Genomic DNA, 15,840 nt, shown 5'->3' on the forward strand with positions numbered 1-15,840 from the left:
TATAATGGATAAAGTTTATAATTGTCCTAAAATCTTCAAGAATTTCTAAGTCTATATACCAAAAACAAGCCAGTCCACTATTTTTCATCCCTAGTTTGTTTTAATTAGTTCCAAAGACAATCATACAAGGAAACACCTATATCTCAGAAGGAATCAAATTTAACTATGTGTGAACTCTAATCTGCCGGTATTCATCATTCTTTAACACTATTCTTCTTATCTTTTATTATGTTAAAATATTCTCTAGGACCAAAGAAGAAAAATAAAGGAGATCTTATTAGGAAACATTTTTTACCAATGATTATAAAATACCAGTAGTATTTTTACCTGACCTGCATCTGACCAAGTCACAGGATAGAAGTTCTCACTCCCTCCATCGGGTCACTGATGGAGGACCAGAGCACCCTGAATGCCCTCGGCTAATGGGTCACTTTCTAGAAGGCTGATGCTTACTAAGAGGCAGGATGTTAATTTCTGTGCCTGTTCATGCCACTGGAATGTTATTGTACTTTAAAGACTTAAAAGTATATAAACCAATAAAACAGTGGAAGAGAAAGAGCTGTGGTTTCTATGAACACTAAGAGGATGTTTCAGAAAAATTGGTAAAAGTCAGTTGCTTTATAAAACTGTCATGAAATAGGGTGCTAACAAGATAACAGTAAAGGACTGAAGGAAAGTTTTGTTAAAATCTAGAATTTTGTGCTCATGGACTGATTCACAGGTGCCTAAATTTTACATGACCCATCATGAATAAAGTTTATGCCAAAATAGATGCTGTAGACCTCCTATTGGCACATATAAACTAAAAAAAAAAAAGGCTTGGGTTATATCAAGCGATCAGGAAAACATATTTTCAGTTAAAGCATTAAAGGTGTGTATTGTTTTTCACAAGTCTCTGTTTTAATCTTTCAATTAGCTATTTATATTTCTTTTATACAAGAGCACTGACTATAATTGGTAGTCTCTTTCAACACTGAAAAAGTCAAATTAAAAGAACCACTCATGCAAACCAAATTTACTATACCTTTTCCTTTTGAATCCATGAGGAAAAGATCAAAAGAGAGAAGAAAAGCAAGAAATCAGTTCAAAAGTTCAGAGAAAATGCAGATAAAAATTTAAGGGTATAAGTGGTAAACTTTAGTTATCTGTGGGAATGCTACTAAATTTGATTAACTGATGTATATTAAATGATGTTTAGCATTTATGATTATATCCAGGTATTGATACTGGAAAAAAGGCACAACATTCAAATGATAACACTGCAAGTAAATTCAGTTAGATAGAAATAAAACCCATTTTCAAAAAGATAATTACTCAAGTACACTCACAACCAAAAATAAATAAAAAGGAAAAGTATGGGTTTGGGGTTAGGCAAACGTTTTCATTAAGATTTGTACTTTTGAGGCTCTGTATAAAGTGAGAACCAAGATACACAAAAAATGTTATAAAATTCCATAAGAATAGGCACTATACATTAACATTAAGCTTACAATGATTACTATTTTAGTGACTCAGGCCTCTATTTCAAAGAAAATCTAGTGCTTAAACAAGTGTAGTTCTTCCTGTTACACTTTCTTCTATGGCCAACAAAGATATTTTTTAGAGATCAAATCTAACCCAGACCTCTAGTCTAGACACTTCGCAGTGTCTGCCATTTGTTCCTGTGCTCTCAGGCATATTTTAATCCATTTGTTAAAAAGCACTGTCCAAACATCTGCTTCCTACAAACAATAATGAATAAAATTTATGAGCTACACTCTTAAAGCCCAAAGCACAACTAGAATACCAAGATTCTTTCCAAAATGTTCACTTTGGCATACTTTCTTTTCCATGAAACAGTAATAAAAGATTACTATTTCATCGTATCTACAAGAAAGCTGCTGGGGAATCTAAAAAAAACAAGCACCAGGCCCAAGGAAATGAAGGAGACAGTATCAAAAGATAATGTATTATTCTCCCCTGTTAGTTTTTAAAGTATTCATTTTAATTTGCTTGCAGTAAGCTCTACATGGGTTTGATTATAAGCAGTCACATATTCTTACAACTTCTTGATAAGGAAGGGATGTTAAAGCAGACAGTTGAGGAAAACAGTACTAGTGAGTGGGAACAAAAAATATCAACATGCATTCTGCTGTCAGATACACATATGCATTACATTCTATCCTCTATCACCTTAGTTCTATTCTTTTCTTCATATCTTGGAATTTGCCTCCTTTACTCTCAGAACAGGGGATTACTCAGGAGAGTGAAAATACACTAATTTAGGATTCAGTAGCCTTTGACTCTGAACTCAGTTCTGTGTATGTCACTTAACCTCTCTTCAATCATCGCATGTGTGAAATAAAAAGACAACAAAAAGACTCTGTAAGATCATTTCCCAGGTCTATCAACCCAGCTCCACTTATGCCCTTATAGGAAACCAACCTGCCAAAACTTTTCTGAAAGGCAATTAAACAACACACATCAAATCTTTCGTTTTTATGTCCAAGCCCAAGAAATCCCACTTTTAGGAATTGTCCTAAGAAACTAATCATATGTACAAAAATGCAGAAACAAAGATGTTCATCACATTACTGTTAGAAACAACTTAGCAAACTTTCTTGGTAGAGGTGCATGCCTGTAATCCCAGCACTCTAGGAGGCTGAGGCAAGAGAAGCACAAGTTTGAGCCCAGCATAAGTAATTTAGGAACTTATGACACTCTGTCTCAAGGGGGGCAGGGCTGGTGATGTAGGTCAGTGTGAAGGCCCTGGGTCCAATCCCGAGAGAGGGTGGGGGGGTAACATAAATTCTTATGTGTGGAAATGGCAAGTAAATTTTGATGAATCCATTTAAAAGAATATTATATATCATTAAAATGATATTACAAATACATAATGAAAATCAGTTCACAAATTAACATGATCTCATTTGGCAACCCATACACATACATATGTACACACATAGAAAAAAAGACTATGAATCAGCCAGGTGTACTACAGTGTAATCCCACAATCCTTAGGAGACTGAGGCAGGAGGATCTCAAAGTCAAGGACAGTTTATACAACTTAGTGAAATCCTGTCTCAAAATAAAATTTAAAAAGTGTTGGAGCCAGGGATGTAGCTCAGTGGCACCGCACCTGCCTTGCAAGGACAAGGTCCAGAGTTTGATCCCCAGTACCAAAAAAAAAGTGCTGGGAATGTAGCCCAGTGCTAGAGTGCTTGCCTACCCTGTACAAGGCCTTCAACCTTCAACAATGAAGAAAAAAAAAAAAAGAAAGTAAAGAAAAAAGACCATATTACACAGAGCTGTTAAGGATTGTTTCTGGATAGTAAAATTAGGTATTTTATAATTTTATATCTTCAACTTTTTGTTCATCTATCTTTTCTAAAATTTCCTCTTTGCATATAGATCAACTATATAGTAGCAAAAATAGTATTATTTAAAGAATGAATTCTAAAGTTCTTTCAAAGAAATTGTTTTGTTTCTGATCCTCTGGTCTCCAAGCAATAAAATTCTATTATTTAAATCAATCACCTTTGAAAAGACTAGATATTACAATCTTATGTTAAATAAAGCTTTTGCCATGATAGAAAATTTATAAATAGAAAGCCAAACTGTACAATGGAAACTAGTTATCCACTCATACAGTAAATCAAGATGCAAGGCTCCACAGAGATCAAATTATGGTTCTGTTCAAGTAACCCTTAGCAAACATTCCTTTCTAAATAAAGTATCATCAGGTTTTCCATTTAAGAAAGATGCAAAAGACCTAAGATCTAGACAAGAACACAAAAAAGGACAGAAAAATATTATCTAATGGTTTTTAAATGAAAGAAGAAAACATTCTGCTCACCTACCAAATTCAAAAGCAAAGGACTAATGAAACTGATTATGTAGTCTCAAAGAGAAAATACAACTAATATCTACCATACAAATAAAAACTACTTATGTTCTCTTCTCAACCAAGAAAACTACATAATTATCGGCTAAAAATGTGTTCAGTTTAAAAGGGTTATGATAGAACCGAATTTTGGTCAGTAAGAGTCCTGGAAAATTACTCAGAATTCTGGGGAGTCCTTTTCCCTGAAGATCTTTTACAATACCAACTACTGAATTATCATTCAGAATTTTAAAATAAACACTACCATCAACTGAAAGTAGACAAGAGGACAAACCATTTTGTCCAGGTCTACAGAAAGCCAATAGATATGATACAAATTTATAAGAGAGAAAGATTTGCTATGAGTAGCAAAATGGAGCTGTGAGTCAAATAATTTTTAAATTTATGAATATATAAACAGGGTCTCACTATCTTGCCCAGGCTGGTCTTGAACTTGTGATCTTCCTGCCCTAGCCTCTTGAGTAGCTGGGATTTCAGGGATGTATCATCATACCCAGCAATTTTTAACTCTAAAATATTCACTGCTACTTTACACATTTTTCTGGTTTTGCTCAATAAAATGGAGTCTACTTTGTAAAATATGATTAAAGGGCATTATAAAACTCAAAAGGATTCTTAACAAGTATTTCTTTACAAGTAGGAAAGTACTTAGAAAATTTACCAAATATTAGAGCCAATCCATGAGATGTACCCACTGCTATCAGACTGGAAACTGCCTGAAACCAAAACGGAAAATTACATTTGAAGATATTACATTGAAGATCTTGAAATAATCAGAGTTAAATTTGCTGACCTGCCTTCCTTTAGGCACCGGATGACATACCAACTATTATAAACAAGAATTTCAACTAGGAGGCAAAACGGGAAATGAAACTCAGGACATTTTATTTCTGAGAATCCCTCTAAATTTACTCTAAGGGAAACACTATCAAAATATCATATGTTCAACATTATAGGAAAAAAAACATGCCACTTAGCTTCCTCTAAAGCAATTTAAAAAAAAAAAATCAGAGTCCAGACAAAGTACGAGGCACTTATTTGCCATCCAAGGGCTTCCTGCGAGATATGGGGAAGGAGTATACCAGAACTCTTGTCCAGTTTACTCACAGGAGCCAAAAGGCATCAGAAATGTTCAAAGCTCAGCCATTGACTGACTAATAAAAAAGCCACAGGAGGCAGCTGGAGGAAGATGAGAAAAGAGGGCATTAGTGTGCTTTCAATATCTCCCAGTTCTCCACAGATTTACTGTTTGGCAGGTTTGGCACTGGAGTCTAGAGCCATTAAATGTACATTTACCACAAGGATTTCACTGAATGCTATTTTCCACTCCCTATAACAGAAGGGAGACCAGATCACATAGGAAGTAATTTACTTGAGAGGAGGTAATACCACTTATAAATAAACCTGGGAAACACTAATCCTGATTCCACTATCTGCTTCTCAAACAAAAGCCTAAAGAGTGACAAGAAATAAGAATGAAGGGCCGGGGATTTAGCTCAGTGGTTCTGCCACCTGCCTCGCAAGCGCAAGGACCCGAGTTTGATCCCTGGTACCAAAAAAAAAAAAAAAAAAAAAAAGAATGAAAACATTCAAATGGGCAAATTTTAAACCTGATTCCTGAGAGTAAAATGACTTATGAATTTGCAATCATATAGTTTATGTAATAATTTTCAATACTGTAAGAATATTTTAAAATCCAATTAAATAAAAAGTTTACCTTCAAAAGGTTTAAAGTATACTTACAATTGCTGTAGGCAAGCCAGCATCTACTTTGTCCTAAAAAGAGTTAAAAAAAAATATGTATTTGAAAAGACAGTCTCATTTTAAAACAGAAAATAATACAAGGCTTTAAATATACTTTCATTCAAGTTGATTCAGGCAAGACATGGAACTTTCATTTTTGCCATCAACTAAGAAAAATTACAAAAGATGTATATATCATCAAAATAAAGGAGCATGAGAGTGGATCCTTTTCTTTTAGCAGTTGTTAACAGATGCTTCAAGAAGGATGCTGATTATAAGTGGAAATATAAAGAAAAAAGAGAGAAGAAAGAGGTCCTGTCTTCCACAATGTAATTAACTCTAAGTACTACAGAGACAACATGGTAGGCGTCAATGAAGATTTTAAAAAAAGGAAACATTGCTACCTCTGAGTAGAAGCTTCCTATGCAGCAGATTACCTACTAACCCCTACTTAAAATCCCAGGATGGTTTATTAGGCCCATTCTCAAGGCTAAGAGTAAAACACTAAGTGCTAGTTTTCTCCTTCTCAGTGAACTTGGGAAAGTCATCTAACTTTCCTGTGTGTCAGCATTCTCATTTGTTCAAAGAAAACGTAAACACTGTCCTACTTACCTCAGTTGTTCTGAGGATCAAATTAAATGTAAAAATATTGTATAAAGATAAGATCTATTTGCTACTTACATATTCATAGCTTTAAATAATCATGGCTTGCAGTGATGTAGCACTGTAGTAACAAGGAGCTTTCATACACATATTTTATAGTATTTGATTCTAAAACTTGGAGAGATAGACAGAAAGCCAGTATTATTCTGATTTTCCAGATTAAGAAATCAAGTTTCAAAGAAGCTAACTGACTTCCTCAAGGCTGTTCAGTAAATGGTAGAACTGTGTGCTTCCCAGGCCAAGCTTTTCATATCGCTCCTACACTTGTTCCATCCCTGTCAATGTGGCTGATTAGTCATCATACTATCTCAGAAGGGAGAATCTATTTACCAACTCAGAGCTTCCTGGATGCTAAAAACTTATGCCAGTGCACAGAAACATCAGAAAGAACTCACCAAGGCTGCTGGACACAATGATCTAAAGGGAAGCACTGTGTGTATGTACACACCTGCGTGTGTGAGTGAAGCATGCTAACACAATGCTTCACAATTAAGATGCATGCAATAAATATTTGATAAATGATTGATTTATACCCTGGACATGGAAAAAGAGGAATGAGACAGCAGATGAAAAACATAAACTAGATCCAAAATGGAACCTGAATAATGAAATCAAAAGTCACCTGACTGACTTCAAAAGCTAAAAAGCACAGATGTAGGAATCATTTTTGAGATTGCAGAATTTTAGTACTGGTGCTGCAACATCTTAGGGTAGTGGTTTTCAAAAGCCAGACTTCATTACAATCACCAGGGATGCCTATTAAAATGCAGAGCCCTATGCTACCCTGCTAGATTCCAAGTCAGCAGATCTGGGATGATCCCTAGGAACCTGCATTTTAATAGGCACCCCCCCCCCCGCCCCGCAAGAGATTCTTTTGTATTTGTCACATTTCTAAAAAAGCACTGCACTAAGGTATCTGTACTATCTTAAGGTTAATCATTAAAATGATAAAAACCTTAAAAGGTTAATTTGACACATGTCATTATCACCTTGAGAAAAATTCCAAAGTTAAACAATGAGGTTCACAACTCCAAAAATTTCATCTCTCCTAAGTGTTTTTCATGCTTGGACTCCAAAGCGGTGATTAACAAGGTCATAAGAAGTCCTGATAACATAACTATCCATCAGGCTGAAGGCACTATTCAGAAGAAATATCCAAAAATGTAACTAGTTTTACAAGTTAATAAATCAACCATCACAGAAAAAGCATGCAGCTTAAATTGAGCTGGTAATCCAAAATTAGGAAGGCAGCATATGATGACTGTCACAGGAAAAGCAGTTTTCATTTTAACATACCAAAGGAGCTCAGCCATAGCAATGAAATAAGAACAGAATGCAAACACTCTGGCATTTATTAGAATTTTCCCCTCCTCTCAGAGAGGGCGGAGAAACCCTTTTAAATAACAGATTTATCTAATCATTGTTCAGTGTCTGAGTTTTAGTTCAGTCTCCATTATTCAAAATATTTTTAAAACTGCACAGGTGGGTCAAATGACTGTTCTGGTTCATCTTGATTTTGAAAGGAATGAATTTCATCACCTACATAAGGATTAAATTCAGAAAACGTCATGGAAATGTAATCCTCAACAGGTGGTTCCCATTCTGGCAAATATGAGTTACTCTCCACCTAGAAGAGGAAGGGCAATTGCCCAGCTTGCCTCGATTGCTTGACCATCTATTTAAACTGACTTCATGATACAGGAGCTGAGTCATATATCGGGTGCCCAGAGTGAACACTTTTTTTTTTGTATGTGCAGTAAGAGCCTTCTCTGATTAACCTGAAATTACAATGCAATGTTGGTATCATGATGCCACTTCTGTGTAAACCTCTTGCCCTCTTGAAAAACCAAAACTTCTATTTTGATCTAAATGATATGACAAGTCAATATCATCTCTCTGAGCCTATCTTTTCATTTGTCAAATAGGGTGTGGCTTTACCTACTTGCAAAGTTGTAAGAATAAATAAGGTACATGAAAAGACTTGAGTCTTATAAAAAAAAAATCATTCAGAAAAGATTCTGATTAATCATTTCTGCATAAGAACAGACTAAAAAAAAAAAAATTCGTCCTCAACCAAACACAGTGTTTCTTTTAGGCCACTGCCATATGTCATTTAGGCACACTCGAAAGAAACTCTGAGCAGACCTTTATTTTCATGGCTGCACTAATTTCTATGTCAGGATGTGTAGCCATGTCTTATGAGCTGAAAATAGTCACCCAAAAACCATGAAAGCCAGATTCTATTTTTCTTAAGCTTCGGGCCAAGAGAAGAGCTGTGCTTTGTTTTATGCTCATTCCTACTTCATTATGCCATTGCAGGTTATAAAGCTGGGGGAAAGAATAAAATACTTACAGCTGCAGACACTATCTGGGCAGAAATCCCCTTCAGAAGTGAATGCCGCATAACTGAGCCATGGAGTGAAAAAGAATCAGGTAATTTCTTCTTCCTAAAAACAAAAAAAAGAAATATGTTTAAGAAGCGATGGGAAAAACTAAGAAGGTAGGACCCCAATGCTTTGAGAGGAAAAACCACATAAAAATAAGAAAAGCAGAAAATAACACTGTGGTTTGTTAGTTCTGTTTTAAAAAGAGGTATAAGGCTGGGGACACACCTCAGTGGTAGAGTGCTTGCCTAGCATGCATGGTGCATTTGGTTCAATCCCCAGCACCAAATTTGAAAAAGAGAGACCAAGACAGAGAGACAGAGAAAGTATCTAACAGTTAAACATTAAGATGTGTACTAAACCTATCTTCCTATCTTGAACCTCAGAGAAGCACAGGCAGGAAAATGAATAAAGTCACCATTCCATGCCCACTGATTCAAACCCTTCTTAACTCACCTGACATAACAGCCCAAGTTCTATTGTTCTCCAGAGGGTAGCTACAGGTCACTCCTCTTGCCCTACGTGTCTGCATTACCTCCGCTTGCTTTCCTACCCCTGCCTGTCATCTTGCCCTCCTCCCGTCTTCAACCTTCCTAGTCTTCCAAGCACCGGGTCAATCTCCCACTCATTACTCTCTGCCGCTCCTAGTAATGGTTCTTTTCACTTTGCACTACTCATCATCTTTACCAAACATTTCTGAGTATCTTCTCTATATGACCACAAGTATGCTCTGGTGGTACAAAACTAAGAAAGTCACAGTTCCTACTGTCAAGGATCTTAGAACCTAGCTGGAGGGACTGATCAGTAATTCTTACAAGATAAATATTAGAATAGAAATATGAATACAGTAGTATGCAAATGCAAATGAGGAAGAGTATAATCCTGTTTATTTAGGGGTTATCAGGGATAGCCGTAGAAAAGAGATGTCTGATGTGGCCTGATGAATGACTAGCAAAATGAATGAATGATGAATGTCTGGCAAAAAGCATGAGCAGAAATGTGGAGATGGAAAGGAATATACTGTGCCTGGGGAACAGTGAGTACAAATAGGGATGGACTGGGCAGCAGGCATGGAAGTGCTCACAGATGAGCCCAAGGGTTCAGACTGATGTCACGTCTAGGACCTCTGACTTCATTACCTAGGCAACAAGACAGCACTACAAGTTTTAAGCTGATAGTGACTAGATCATCATAAACTCCTAAGTTACTTATTTGGAGGACTCGGTGATGAACAAGTGAACATATCTAACAACAGCACCTACCATTCCAGAGATGACAAGCTAAACAAGATAGCATTGGTATGGTAAAAATGAAGAAAAGGAAAACAAAGACATAGGTAACTTCATCAATTAAGGTTACACATGAATTCAATAAAGTGATTGCATTATTCTTCCTTCGCTTCTCTTTCCTTTTTATGTTCTCTCCAAGAATTTGGAGAGTGAAAAGTAGCCAAAATTGAAGTTATTTAGGGTTAGAAGTCTTTTTCCCAAAACTTTAATCACTGTGCTTCTCCTCTGAACCCACTCTAAAGGAGTGAAGTAATGGGAAGCTGACCTCGGAGAATGGGAGTGGGGAGTGTAGGAGACAGAGGGTGGCAAAGATGGACCACGCTGTTTCCACCACAGACACTATGTGTCATGTGTGACTTATGTTCCTTCTAAGGGCTCTACTGTTGCTGGGGGCCCTGGTGATTATTATGGCTTCCTACTGGGGGGTCTGAAGACAATAGTCACAACACCCACCTTTGCATCTTCTCTCCCAACAGTGCCAAAATCCTGAGGATCTAATCAGCACAGTGTTGCCACACATGCAGCCCTTCTACTTCTCATGCAGGGCTTCAACAGATCGTGCTGTACTGTACCAAGATACTGACATTTTGAATGATCAAATACTTCAACCATATGCAAGTGATTTACATGAATATTTACCTTTTTAGGTTGGTCCTGTCACCACTATCTGAGCTTGCCACAGATGAAGTATCATAGGAGTGTGAGTCAATGGTATCAATGTTTAACAATGTGGGATCCTCGAGAACAAAAGACTCATCTTCATCATCAGTCTAAATTGGAAAAAGGTACAATAATAAATTCAAGATGCTTTCAGTCAAGTCAGATAGACATAATGGGCTTCTCTAAAACATTCAAGTGCTTATTTCTGCTCTTCACCTCTATTCTATTCATTCTTATCCACCAGAGTCGCAGCACAGAATTAAATTTTAACTCTACATAGATATCACTCTCTACAAAGAGTTGATGCTAAAAACTTTTTTATGGAAGGAATCAGGAGAGGCAGTACAAATTGCTGTTAGCTGCAGAATATTTCTTAAAGTTCAAACCTGTACAGATGCTTTATTAGTTAATTAAAAGAAATGGCTAGTTACAAGAAAACAAGTATTACCAGACTATAAACAGTCTACTGTGAAAAATATAACAGGCAGGTAGAAAAAAAAGGCATTCTGGGTAGAAAACAGCATGTGTAGACACACTGATTTCATAACATGAAAGATAAGGTAGGACCTAAATTATAAAAAGCCATATATTTCATTAAGCCAGAAGGTAGCAAGGCCCATGTTTATCTTGTCCACCACTGTAGCCATCTTCCTAGTACACTGTCTGGAATGGAACATAATCACCAATTTAACGAATTAGTATACCATATGTAGTAGGTAGTGGGAAGACAACTGATAATTTCAAAAGTGGAAAGATATGATGGGAACTATGTCTTATAGTGATAATGGGGCAGTATGAAGAATGGACAGGGGTGAAGAGAAAAACTGAAGTAGAGGGATTAATGAGCACCAGAAAGAAGGCCACTCTAGGGAGATTATTAAGGCAAGAGAAGAGATTCCGGCCCACAAATGCAACATAAACCAATAGGGAATGATGAAAATGGCAATACAGAGATAAAATCAAAAGTCTCTTTAAATGAAGGGAAAAGGAGAGATGAAGGAAAAGCCAAAGATTTCCAAGGTTTCTGACTTGAGCAACTAGGCAAAAGATGATACCACTGATTGAGATAAGAAGGCACAGAAACAACAGACAGAGCAGGATGAGGAGCAGGCTGTGTACAAGCTGAATCTGACTGAGAGACATTAAAGAAGAATGTCCTGATCCTCCTTTCTCTTGCAGCTGGACTACCTTCTGCTTTACATCTTCAATCAATGTTTTTGAGAGAATAAATAACCTATGCTCATTTCCATTTTCACTCATTCCAATCTACTATTAGAGACTAGCCAAATCCACTGCCTACTTTCGATTAGTATTCTCTTGTCCTCCACATATCATTTAACACTGCTGAGCATTCCCTGCTTCATGAAACTTGCTTTCCTCTTCATCTGACTGATCTTGATCCTCCCCTAAGATCTCTTTCCTAGTTCTCCAATTTATATGGACTTTTGTGATCATGTTCTCTAGCTTCTACCCAGCCAAACTTTAAAGCTGTTTTCCCCAGGATTATATTTTCAGCTGTCTTCCTGCTTCATACATTTGCTATTTGATCAAACTCACCAATATCTATAGCTTTTAGTACTACGTCACATGAATGACTCTGAAATCTGTGTCTTCAGCATCAACATTTCTCTTGAGGTTTTGGTCTGTATTTACAACAGCTTTTCTGATATCTACAAGTATATTAAGAACAGGGTTAGCACTGGCAAGGAGATACTGTTACTTGAGAGCTGTAAAAGATTGGAACAATTGTTATAGGAAAGAGAAAAGAAATAATTCAGAAATAAGAACTGCAGCACCAAGATCTTAAGCAAGAGAGACTATCAAAACCTTAACTGATTTTCTTAAGCAGCCTGGGGACATAAAGGAAGTAGATCGGCTAAGTTAACCCAGGGCTACAGGATAAGCGAAAGAAAAAGTGGAGAAAAGAGAATTAAGGATGTTAAGACTGAATTTAAAAGTACTGCCACACAACGGAGGTATCAATTTCCCCCAAACTGATATGTAAAATCTACACAATCTTATCAAATTTCAGTTGATTTGTGTGTGTCTATGTGTGTAAACCAATACTTAATTCTAAAATTTACATGGAAATATAAAAGACCAAGAATAAGCAAGGCAATCCAAAAGACAACAACAAAGCTGGAAGATTTGAAACTACCAGACACCAAGAACTATTATAAAGGTTTAACTATGAGAATGTGCTATTGGGGCAAGTTTAAGACAGACTGGTAGAATCAGATCCACACATATATGTACATGGGATTTACAACAAAAGCAACATCCCAGACGAGAATATCCCTTTCAGTAAATGGTATCTAGCACATACACACACGTACACACACAGAGACACACATACACCCTCCAAATCAATCACAGATCTAAATGAGAAGGGTAAAACAATAAAAATTTTTAGAACAAAATATGATAATATCATCATGACCTTGGAACTGGAAAATTTTAAGATACACAAAAAACCATGACAGAAAAATTTAGTAAGTTGAACTATATTAAGAACTATTCACCACCCCGGAAGAGCTGGTCCCAGAGTCTGTGGAGCCAGACGTGGTTTGCTCCAGAGAATAAGCTGAGTACCAAAGAACCCAAGATTAGCGTTTCTTCAGACAATGCAGTGATAGTGCTGGCCAAATCTTCAGGGAGCCTTGGACATTGGTGAGAGTGGTTTTACGGTTTAAACAGCTGTTCTTTGGAGGAAAGGTTATTTGTCAGTGAAGAAAATGTTAATGAGTTTCTTGAAGAGGTCCTGAACCCTCCATTCAAACAGACAGTGCTCCCAACCCCACCATAAATTGAAGTTCTTCAGGTTACTGATGAGAAGATTCAAATTCATGCAAAGTTACAAGAATGTAGTAATCCTGATCAGCTTCAAGGAAAGGAAAAAAGAATCAATGAAGGATGTCCTCTAACTGAAAATGAAAACATAGAACATCTTACCACTTCTACAATTGATTCTGATTCATCTATAGCAATTAAAGCACCAGAAATACATATATGTGGTTCAGTTGCAGGCTTTCAGCAAGAGCCTCTTGATGTTTCTCAGATGCAACTAGGAAAATCTCAGCCACCTGAGGCAAAAATGGAACCTCAATTTGTAAAAGAAAAAAGTGCTACTTATTCAAATGAGGAAGATAATTTAAAGGAACCGGTCAAAACTGAAGAAAAACAGTTAGATGGAGGTCACCAATCCTCATCACTGAACAAAACTATAATTCACAATACAACTGATTTTGATAGCATAAAAGAAATCAATATGCAGGATGGCAGTGTCCAGATTATTAAAGATCATGTGACTCATTGTGCATTCAGTTTTCAGAATTCTTTGCTGTATGATTTGGATTAATTCAATGTAATTTTGGAATCTGAATGTTAAAAGTAAAAAATTGGGGGATCTAAAATAGTTTAACTATTAAAACTAAAGCTATTCAACAAAATATAAATTTTAATTCCAGTGGGAAAACTGGAGATATTTTTCTTTAGAATTTAAACAAAGTTTCCTGAATTATAGAAATATTAGTTTTGTGATTCCTCTGATAGAGGTTTTTTCCTAATGGAGAAGAAAACATTTAAAAAAAAAAAAAAAAGAACTATTCACACACACAAAAAAAACCATTAGTAGAATAAAAGGTATCTTAGGGAACAAAAGAAGGTATTTGTAATAAATATACCTAATAAAGAAAGACCTGTGGCAGCATATATAAAGAACTTTTATAAATCACTTCCTTAAAAATAAAAACAGAGTTAAGTAAACTAAAGACATGAAAAGATAATTCACAAAACAGATATCCAAATGGCCAAAACATGTCAAGGTGCCAACTTCATGAGTCTTCAGGGAAATTCAAACTAAAACCATGATGTGATACTACTATATACCTGTTGTACCCAGTGAGAGAGAACCAACCAGAGACCCATATGAAATCCACACAGGAGTTTACTACTGGCCGGGACCCGAGCCGAGCATCGGACTTGAGCCTCGACTGGGGGTTGACAAACATGTTTTATACGCCTTTGAGGCCAACAGTTCCTAGGCCCCCCTATGGGATAGAACTAGTAAAGCAAGCAAAAGGTACAGAAGCGGAACGTCCTGCTGTTAGAACATCTGTAAAACAATAGTTGATTAATTGTTGTTTCTAAGAGACTCTCTAAGGGGAGGAGGTTTCTAAGCTTCCTCCTTCTGAGTTCATCTAAAGGGCAGGCAGGTGGGTCAAGCTGCAATATAGAGTCTGTCTTACTAACAAGGGTCCTTCATACCTAGGAGCATGAAAGACCAAAATGAAAAAAGAGAAAAATTCAAATGTTAAGAAGTATATAAGTAACTAGGACTCTCATATTTTGCTCCTGGGGGCATATGTTAATAGCAACCACTTTGAAAAACCATGGCTGTATTCACAAAAGCTAAATATAATCAAACCTGATCACTCAGCAATTCTACTCTTGGGCATACACCCCAAAAAATGTGTGTGCACATGTGTGAATACCAAGATGTGAATACCAAAAGAAGTAAATAAGAATATTCTCCACAGCATTCTTCACAATAGCCAGAAAGTGGAAACTACACAAATGTCTATCAACAACAGAATCAATAAATATGTATATATTAGTTGCAGCAATGGAAATGAATAAACAAAAATATAGAGAGGTCTAAAAACAAATATTGAGGACAATAAGTCAGACACAGAAGAATACCTATTTCGTGTACACTGACAAAAGCAGACAATTGAACCAGGCCTAGTAGAATGTAGAATAGTAATTATTCTGAGGCTGGGTGTGGAAGAGACACAAGAGGTGGTTCTGGGGTATTAGTAAGATTAGCTTCTTCTGGATTCTACTTATACAAGTTGTTCAGACTGTGAAAATTCACTGTGCTGTACTCTTGTGGCTTGTGCACCTTTCTGTGTGCGTGTTATACTTCGACAGAAGAGTTCCAAAGACATTCCTTACACAATCCAATAGTGAGACTGAAGTAAACACAGGCTATGCAGAAGCTAGGAGACTGGAAGGATTGAGAGATTTGGTCTTCATGAAGGCAAAGAATAAGTTTAATGAAGTAAAGGGGGGGTGCTATGGGTAGAGAATGGAATTTCAAAATTAAAAACTTCAAAGGCAGCATCATTTCAAAGAACAACAAGGCCTTGTAATAGTATTCCATGCTCTAAGTTCTGAGATCTCGGATGTCTCAGTAATTTCTAGCTTTCCCTTTCCT

General features: G+C 36.5%; 1 protein-coding gene and 1 pseudogene across 7 annotated transcripts in view; one reads left to right on the top strand and one right to left on the bottom strand.

Moving 5' to 3' along the window:
• Vps8 (VPS8 subunit of CORVET complex) overlaps positions 1-15,840 on the bottom strand; it is a 228,157-nt gene that overhangs the window by 193,514 nt on the left and 18,803 nt on the right. For 6 of the 7 annotated variants that reach the window (XR_015441160.1, XM_087187025.1, XM_087187022.1 and 3 more), the window contains 4 exons: positions 10,602-10,732; positions 8,643-8,736; positions 5,627-5,659; positions 4,545-4,599 (listed from right to left, as the gene is read on the bottom strand). Coding sequence is in view for 6 of the 7 variants with exons in the window: in XM_087187025.1 (XP_087043151.1) it covers positions 4,545-4,599; positions 5,627-5,659; positions 8,643-8,736; positions 10,602-10,732 (313 nt within the window). In the remaining variant the exon portion in view is untranslated. Of the gene's footprint in view, positions 1-4,544; positions 4,600-5,626; positions 5,660-8,642; positions 8,737-10,601; positions 10,733-12,179; positions 12,293-15,840 lie in introns of all 7 variants that reach the window. The other variant, XM_087187027.1, reaches the window with a different exon arrangement.
• Positions 13,651-14,057, top strand: LOC147825423 (protein kintoun pseudogene; annotated as a pseudogene).

The sequence above is a fragment of the Heterocephalus glaber genome, unplaced genomic scaffold (assembly GCF_053883595.1).
Source record: "Heterocephalus glaber isolate CG9 unplaced genomic scaffold, H.glaber_assembly_v1.0 deba00001504, whole genome shotgun sequence".
Lineage (NCBI taxonomy): Eukaryota > Metazoa > Chordata > Mammalia > Rodentia > Bathyergidae > Heterocephalus > Heterocephalus glaber.